Source organism: Amphibalanus amphitrite, unplaced genomic scaffold (assembly GCF_019059575.1).
Source record: "Amphibalanus amphitrite isolate SeventyFive unplaced genomic scaffold, NRLGWU_Aamphi_draft 001554F_arrow, whole genome shotgun sequence".
Lineage (NCBI taxonomy): Eukaryota > Metazoa > Arthropoda > Thecostraca > Balanomorpha > Balanidae > Amphibalanus > Amphibalanus amphitrite.
Window position 1 is genome coordinate 135,745 of NW_024883047.1, and position 8,852 is coordinate 144,596.

Consider the following 8,852-nt stretch of genomic DNA (forward strand, 5'->3'; position numbering starts at 1 on the left):
GCAGGAAGACTACCGCCAGGCGGGTATAGCGCAGATCGTCATCGCGAAGTGCGGAGCTAAGGACAGGCTTATCCACAAGGAAACTGGCAAGGAGGCTGATTGCCAACAGTCATCCTGCAGTCTCCAGGTCGACAATCCATCGGCACCGGATGTTGTCTCTAAAGCTGAAGCCCTAACAAGCCACGTCTCCAGTCGAAAACTTCTGCTGAACATTGTCCACGGCCATCTTTCAATGGGTCGGCGCCCCGGCTCATCGAGCTAGACGACGCAGAACTGGTGCAGACATAACTTCCCAGTATTCTGGAGAAAGGGCAAATGACCGGGAAATGGTCGCAACCTGTCGCCGAGAGAAAATCTTTGGTCGATCGTCCGGTAAGAGGTGAACAAAATTGCACCAGGGTAACCTGAAGGCTCGCTGACCAGGAACGTTTGATCTGTCTGGTCCAAGATCAGTCCACAGAAGCTGGACATGTGTATGTCTGATGTCCTGGGCCGTTAGCCGTATGCTTGCCCGTATCAGGGAGAAGGTGCAGGATAGGGGAGACCCGGGAGGTATAGGCCCCCTGTAGGTAGGGGCCATCGCAGTTTTGAAGAAATGTTGCGTATTTTTACACATTTGACCGCGTAAACTGGTAGCAGCCATTCCGTTACACAACCCAATTTTCAAAATCTTCCTCAGTCTTCTTTGGCAATGAGCGGTGATAAAGCTCTTTTGCCCTCTTCGAGTAAAATATGGTACATACAGAAAATTCGTGATAAATTTGAACCAGGCTCGTTTTATGATGTCAGACCAATGCTAACATAAAGTTTAAAGCATGCAAATTAACAGGCTGTGGAACAAACGTATCAAGTAATGAGCCGCCGAGGCCTTTTTCACGTTTCAATATTGCCTTGCGTCAATTTGTGACTTAATGTCAGCCACTATAAGGGGTTCAACGAATTGTTCTAGATTTAGAACCTTGCAGAAAGTGGGTGTCAGACTCATCACTCACAGGACGAAGATCACCGGGAGACTCTGGTGGCGACTTTTTCGGCACGGGAATGACAGTCGCCTGTTTTCATAGCAATGGAACTTTGCCTTCCCTGAGGGATTTGTTGAAAATGTGAGCCAGTGGCACTGCCTGACGGCCAATTCGATGCTAAATTCTTTCATAAGGCGTACTGGTAGATCTTCCTTTGGAACTGCCATGCTCTGCCGCATGGCTGCGATAGCTTTTGAGCCACGTGCCATGGTTGTATTTCAAATGGGATTTCATCAGCTGGCAGAAAAGATGGTAGATCAGTTGAATAGACAGTGGTTCAAACGTTGTGCAGATATGTGCGAAAAAGTCATTGATGATATCTGCAGTAGGTACCAACAAACTACACCTTTTTGCACTACAAATCGGCATCTGGTCATTCAATTTCGACACTTTGCATTCAATATCGACAGAGCTACCTCCATTTTGACATACCTCACACATTTCGAATTATTTCATCAATTTTAAATATCACCGGTTCATATTCGATCTGTTGCGTCAAATTTCGACAGTGGCATAGAATTTCGACAATGGTCAGCTGTAAATGAAGAACTGCATTTGACTTTGACATTTTACGATCAATTTAGACAACGGTTGTTTTGCTTTTTTATAGATTTACTTTAACCCGCGACCTGGTGGGGGGGGGGCTATTTTTTGCCCCCCCTCCAGACTTTTCGATATATCTCCAGAACCGCTGCGCCGATCGTCACCAAACTTTCAGTACCCTCCCGGACATCAATTTTACACATTGTGACCAAAAAATTTTTCCAAAAGCTATGATAGGTTGGCCGGAAATGACGTCAGAGTGACGTCATGTTCTGCCGTTTTCGACCCAAAAAAGGGTTTCGCGGGAAGAGCTGTCAGGCCTATAGCTTTGCAAATACAGAAAAATGTTTAAGACATAAAAGCTGTAAAATTAACACGGCTACAAAACTGCTATCTCGAATTTTTGAATTTTTTTGATTTTGACCCCCAAAAATCAAAAAATAGATTTTTGGGAAATAATAGTCAAAAAATCCAAAAAGTTTTTTGAATTTCGCAAAAACCGGAATATATGTGATAGTCCTTACCGCCTTCCATCCACATACAAAATTTTAGATTGATACCTCTTTTTTGGCGAAGTTATAGCGAAAAAAACTGTTCAAAATTGATGACGTCAAATTTTCAAACTCAATTTTTAGCAATTCTAGACCTCGTAGTGCAAATCAAAGACCACCATTAGACTCCCCGTGACGAGCTGCATCGAATCGATATCCATTTTATGCAAAAATATTAACTTTGAAATTTGACCTTTTTTGACCTGACCTTGACCTGACCTCCACCAGAAAGTGACCTAAACCGTACCTGATGGTCTTATAACCAACACCATTGGGTTGGAAATGAAAAACTGGCCATAAAACATGCATCGCACAACCTTAGTAAAGTTGGGTTCATGTGGTGACCCTTCGTGACCTTTGGTGACCTGACCTGTGACCTGACCTGGTATAACCAGTGACCTCTAATAGCAACATATGTACTAGACAACTGACGTCTTATCGCTGATTTTCGACAAAATGCGTTTTACTCGGTGTTATAGCGCTTTCCCTAGAAGCCCCGTGAACGGTGAAACATTTTATCTTTGACCTGACCTGTGACGTCATCGGTGACCCCGAGGTCAATAAAATTTGGTTTCCCTCAACAAATTTGACAGGGCTATCGAACGCCGTTTGAATTTTGCGGATCCGTCCAGTAGTTTCGGAGATACGAGGGGGGGGGGGCAAAAAATAGCCCCCCCCCCCACCAGGTCGCGTTATAAACAGACCCCACCAGGGCGCGGGTTAAATTTATGATAAAATTGTCTTATCATGTGAAAGCTATAACGCATTTTCACGGATATGTAGGAGTGCCCCTCCCCCGCTCCTCAGCCTGTGGGCTCTGCCGCCGCTGACTTTGGGGCTGACTGGTGGCCGCTGTTGAGCTGTTGCCGTCCGTCGTCGCGCTGCTGTCGTGGTCCGGGCCGTGGGCCGCCCGCGGCGGTGCTCGTTGTCGGCCGCGGATTGGCTGCCCCTGGACGGCCCGACCCGGCGTTGGGTCGGGCGTCGCGTATGTTCTGATGCGGAGTCTCCCCCGTGCCGTCGTTTCCATCCGCAGGATATTCAAATCCTTCTCCTCCACGCCGCAACCCCTTCTCTAGGCTGGACAGGCAACTTTATCTCATGCGGGCAGTGCTCCCTTGGAGCAGCACCGCTGCTCCCGGGGTAGCACTCCCGTAGCCGGGTGCAGAGAGTACTTGGGGGCTGATCGGCCTGTCCATTCGGACGGGCTCAGCCCCGGTGACTCTAGGGTGCCTGCCCAGACCAATGTCTCCCCCAACTTCCTACCTCCCGGCTCTGCAATGGTCTCATTGGACCGAAAGGGCCTACCGCGCCCTAACCCAACAAAACAAACAAACAAACGATGCGGAGTCTGATGAAGGGCCGAGGGCGGCGGCATTCAAGTCATGCCACGTCGTCAGAACAGGTCGGTGTGCGCCGAGGGCCGGTGTAGAATCATAGAAGCATTCAGGGACCCGTTCGACATTCGACGGGCCCGCTGCAATTAAACACGCCACCGCTTACAGCCGCTCAAGACGTATAGGGACGGGCGTTTTGTCGGAGCGATCCTGCATGCGTGCAATGGGTGACCATCAGCAGGGAACAACGAAGCATGATAAGGATTCAGATAGATAAGGATGCAGATGGAGTGAGAGTGAATTTACCACCCGTGCTGTACGCAAAATTTACATATTTACATAAGGTTCTGAACAGCATGATTAGGAGTGACTGGGACGACCAGCATCCAGCAGGTCTTTTTTCTTTATTTTTCATTAACTGCCTAATTAACGATTTTTAAATAAGCAATGTCTAAATCAAATGAGTGATGTTGATTTTAATTGTAAAATGACGAGATTGAATGTCTCGTGTTTAAATCCATGTCTATCGTCTAAATACGTAAGGCCTTGTCGAAATTGAATGCCCCTTGCCGAAATCATGACTGATATCGATGTGGTGTGCCCGATGTCAAAGTAGAGCCCATCATATGACGAAACAAAATGCCCCTATTCGAAGCAAATGAGAGATCGCTAAAATTGAATGCAATTCGCCGAAATTGACTGAAAAGATGCCTATTTTGAGTGCAAAAAGGTGTACATCTGCCGGATTATTTGATCCGATGTTCCACTGTTCAGGCTGCCGGTGTGTCAATGTCCTTACATGACTTTGACTTTACCATGATTGTTTGGGGGGGATCGGATCCCCCCCAGGCGGTCGCGGGATAAGCGGCTGGATCTATTAGGTATACGAGGATCTATTGCGGATTCTACTGTATGTTCAGCTGTGTTGCAGCCTAGCCTCAAAATAGAAATGAAGGGAACTCCCGAAGATTCTGGACATATGGCAGCGGCTCAATGCGGGTGATTCCTGCGCAGCTGACTCAAACCTGACGACATACATATACTTTTAAAATTTATTAATTTTGCTCACGTCATAAATTTTTGAACAAAAATATCAAAACGACCTTTGAATCTTGACTTTCGTTATTCGGTTCCTTACATTTGTAAAATGTTCATGCTATTTAGTTCTCATGTGTGAAAACCTGTTAAAATTATCATGCTTACATAAGCCCTGTGTCAAAGCTATCAATCAAATAATTGGTTTCAATGACGTAATGAAAAAACTATTTTACTACTGGTAACACTTCACTCGTTTTATAATTTGAGCGTTGGTATGTATTTATATTTATGCGGTGTGTGTCGGGTATGATGTATGGTGTGTGTTTCAAATTTAACGGCGGCGTCCTGTGGTATTAATCGGAATTCTTAAGCGACGGGGGGACGTTCTGTCTAGGAGGGGTAAGTTTCTTGCCTCTGGATTCGGCCATCCGGGTCAGGGTTTGATTCCCGGGCGATGCGCGTCAGCGTGGCGCACGTGGCGGCAACGTGAATTGCAACGTGAAAGGCGTTTTTTAAAACGTTCAGCGATAGATAAGAGCACCAGTATATATGTTACAGGCAAAGAGAAATTCCGGGCATTTTGCAAAATGCCTACGTATTCGTAGAGGAACTGTACTTCAGTCGGGGGAGGTTTGGTCAATCGTTGTCATTTTTAGCACGTGCTATTTTTGTCACACGTGCTAAAAATGACAACGATTCTGCTATTTTTGACAACGATGAGGCCTATTTCACTCCTCAGCGAGGAAATGAAGATTTTGGAAAGATAAACACTGATTTTGGAAAAGAAGTGCTGCCACCTGGTGCAAGACGAAGAATCCAGCTTTAATATGCCTGTTATTTGTATGGTAGTTTGTTTTGTGGCCTGAAGTTGGAACTTAAAATTGAAGCATCCGAAAATGATCGATATTGATCGAAAACATGATGTTGATGAAAAAAATAATATTTTAAGTTGAGAGAGGAGGCCATTTTATCCAGATGCAGAAGTTTACTTCTTGAAATTATTTTTGCTAATGATGGCTGCTAATTATCCCTCATTACATGGCAGTCGTCGTAAGCAAAAATAATTTCAAGAAGTAAACCACCGCATCTGGATAAAATGGCCTCCTCTCTCAACTTAACATATTATTTTTTTCATCAACATCATGATTTCGATCAATATCGATCATTTTCGGATGCTTCAATTTAAAGTTCCAACTTCGGGCCACAAAAAAGGGTATACTTCAACGTTGGACTACCATACAAACAACGGCCATATTAAAGCTGGTTTCTTCTTCTTGCACCAGGTGGCAGCACTTCTTTTCCAAAATCAGTGCTTGTATTTCCAAAATCGTGATTTCCTCGCTGAGGAGCGAAATCGGCTTCATCGTTGCTAAAAATAGCTGATAGCGTTGTCATTTTTAGCACATGGTTGCCAAAAATGGCATGTGCTAAAAATGACAACCATTGACCAAACCTCCCCCAACTGACTTGGAATGTCAATATCACTGACCTCAGGGTTATGTTGATTTTGCGACCTTTCTATTATAGGTAGGTAAGTCAACAGGAGACAATTGAACTGCGCCTCTGTTGCACAAAATTCATATAAACATACTAAACAATGCACTCAATAAACGGGACACAGGTAGCCGCAGCAGGGAAATGTGACAACCTTAATTAAAATTTCGAGATATACATTTTGTACATACTGTTACTCTTATCAATCGCTGAAAGTTTCAAGCCTCAAGGCGATCGTTCTGTCGGTGTAGCTATGACGAGGATTGAAACTTTCTGAGGTGAGGTCACTTGACCTGACCTGGTAACCTGACCTTGAGAGCCCTGGGCCTGAAATTTTCACAATGTGTGGAAAAGATGCCTGAACAGTGACATAGGCGGCGGAACGGGGAGGGCACTGGGGCACCGTGCCTCCCTTTGATTTTGGCATTTTAACATTAGCCCTATGGGCGCTGCATGGAAACAATGGGACCAAAAGTCGGCAGTGCGCCCTTAATTGAAGGTGTTCTGCTGCTACTGCCTGCTGAACGCGCCGCTGTTGGTTAGATATCTGCGAAAAACCACAGGGGGGGGGGTGTGTTCAAACACCCCACCCGGCCCGGCACGGGTTAAGTGATTAACCATCGAGAGCAAAGAAAAAAGGCTACAGGTGGGGCCGATTCTGCTTCCTATCCCCCCCCCCCCGCACACACACATCAGTTATAAGGCTAATACCTAGGTGTGTACAATTTGCTTTTTACCATGCCATTGAAACACTAGGTAGTAAGCAAACATTAGTTCACCAAGTTCTGGAAAAGTGCAAAAACTGATCAAGTGATCACTGATGTCAAGGAAATATCCGGAGCATTCATTTATATATCCTGAGAAGACAGATCTAGGTGCCTGATTACCAGCCTACCAAATTTCATGCATGGTGACTCATGCGTATTGTCTATGCTGGTCTGAACTGCTTTTGGTACATGTGCTCTTTTTCAGATACTGACCAAGCGTCCTTTGAAGATCTTTTCCATAAAAGTAAAATGTCACAGTCTAAGGAGCTTCAGTGCTACAATCGTGGATGTGGAAACAAATATAATCCAGAAGAAAATAAACAAGGTAAGTCTATGATAAGATAAATAAAAGAAATTGACGTTTTCCTCGACATCAAAAATGAAAAAAACCGAATAATTATATAAGAAAAAAATGGTGAGCTTTCGGCCACTGGCCTTTATAGACTTAATAAGGTAAGTCGATGTTCTTTTCATAAGCATTGTTTCAAAATGTGGGTGCTGACTTAGTTAGACTACATGTCATGACAATTTAAATTAGGCCCTGATGTGAGTTGGAGTGTTGCTCGGCTGGTGCAGGTGACGTGGCCTTATGTGCCCCTGTGGTGCAGATCTTGGGCCCAGGCTGTGGTATAGTGCTGGACTATGATGCCGCTATGACTTTTTGGAAGACGACGCTTATGCGGTGTATATACACCGTAATTTGGTGTTGGGTGGGATGCCCACCCTGCCCGACATCGACTAGGGTTCGACCTCGAGCTCAGGACTGGGTCAGTTGTCGGTCAGTGGTCGGTCAGTGGTCGGTCAGTCCGCTGACAGACCGATGCGCTGGCTGGCGAGGCTGTATGTCCGCCCGGTTCAAGGTTTAGCTGTATTACTGTGCAATTGTGCATAGTGGATAAATGTGATAGGCACGCAAAACAGTCGGCATAACAAGAGTACGAGTTAAAATGTGTTGTGTTCGTTCCAGATTCGTGCACATTCCACCCTGGAGCGCCATTCTTCCACGATGCTTACAAAGGCTGGTCCTGCTGCAACAAGAAAACAGTTGACTTCACCGAGTTTCTCAACACAAAGGTATATCCCGAGTCCCAGCTGAATGTTTACTTATGGCACTGACAAGACTAAATATTCTAATGTAGATAGTGAGACCTGTCCGGCTGTCTCTTTGTTGATAGTTCCTGTTTTGTGCTTGGTATTGTGTTTGACTTGAGTAGCAATCAGATGTAACATCAAACATTCTCAGCTCATCGTTCAAGTGCATGGATACGTCCCTCACCTCAGCCATATGACTGGCTACCATCCCCGCTGTTCTTACCCCACCCGCCCTCCTTCAGGGTGCACCAAAGGCTTCCACAGCGACGTGAAGCCGGTGGAGCCGGAGAAGCCCAAGAAGGAGTCGTCACCGCCCTCCGTCGGAGAGCAGATCTTCTCCCCGCAGGCGCCCAACAGGAAGATCGAGCCGCCCAAGCCGCGGCCAGCCGTTTGACACTCCGATGGTACGCGTCCGGCGTGTATGGAGGACCGCAGAATCGGCGTGACGCGAGCTCGAGTGGCCGCTCGACTGGTGGAGAGACGGTGAAAGGTTTTCAACTTGTGACTTTTCGTATAATATTTACTTACTGTTTGGCTATATTGTGTATTACGATGAATGTGTTGCATGCTCACGATAGAATATCATGTGAGATATATTTTGCCCACCTGCTACAGGTACGCCTACAGCGCAGAAAGGTTTGCTGTGTATCACAAAATTTAAACTAAACTAAATAGTTTTATTCTAGCAAAACGTGAACCATATGTTCTAAGCATCCTGATTCCTGACATCTGTTTTCCTCGCCCCCGCCGAGCTGCGCTGATCTGAGCCGGTTTTCGTTACAGTGCTGCTGCCCTGCACAGTCGCCCTCTCTGAGCCAGGCGCTAAAACAGCGGGCCAGCAGCGTGGCCGACCCGAGCCGGGGGGACGCTAACCACTAGTGCCCGGTACTAGACTGTAAGAACGGCGGCTGCAAGGAGTGAGGCAGCGCGACTGCTGGTGCGATGGGTCATGTGATGGTGGTTGACTTGAACTGTAGATATGTGATGAGGCTACCCAGGACTGCCCTGGAG

The 8,852-nt window shown here is 46.2% G+C and overlaps 1 protein-coding gene across 2 annotated transcripts; it reads left to right on the forward strand.

The window, feature by feature from the left end:
• Positions 1-4,825: 4,825 nt before the first annotated feature.
• LOC122373813 (cysteine and histidine-rich domain-containing protein-like) lies at positions 4,826-8,736 on the forward strand. 2 transcript variants are annotated; one of them, XR_006255110.1, is made up of 5 exons: positions 4,826-4,887; positions 6,955-7,074; positions 7,717-7,823; positions 8,083-8,332; positions 8,625-8,736. XR_006255110.1 is itself a non-coding variant. In XM_043352186.1 (4 exons), the coding sequence occupies exons 2-4, from the start codon at positions 6,999-7,001 to the stop codon at positions 8,233-8,235; spliced, it is 336 nt and encodes a 111-aa protein (XP_043208121.1). In that variant the 5' UTR covers positions 4,826-4,887; positions 6,955-6,998; the 3' UTR covers positions 8,236-8,550. The 2 variants fall into 2 exon arrangements, 1 of the variants encoding a protein (XP_043208121.1); XM_043352186.1 differs by lacking the exon at positions 8,625-8,736 and having other exon boundaries at positions 8,083-8,550.
• Positions 8,737-8,852: the final 116 nt, after the last annotated feature.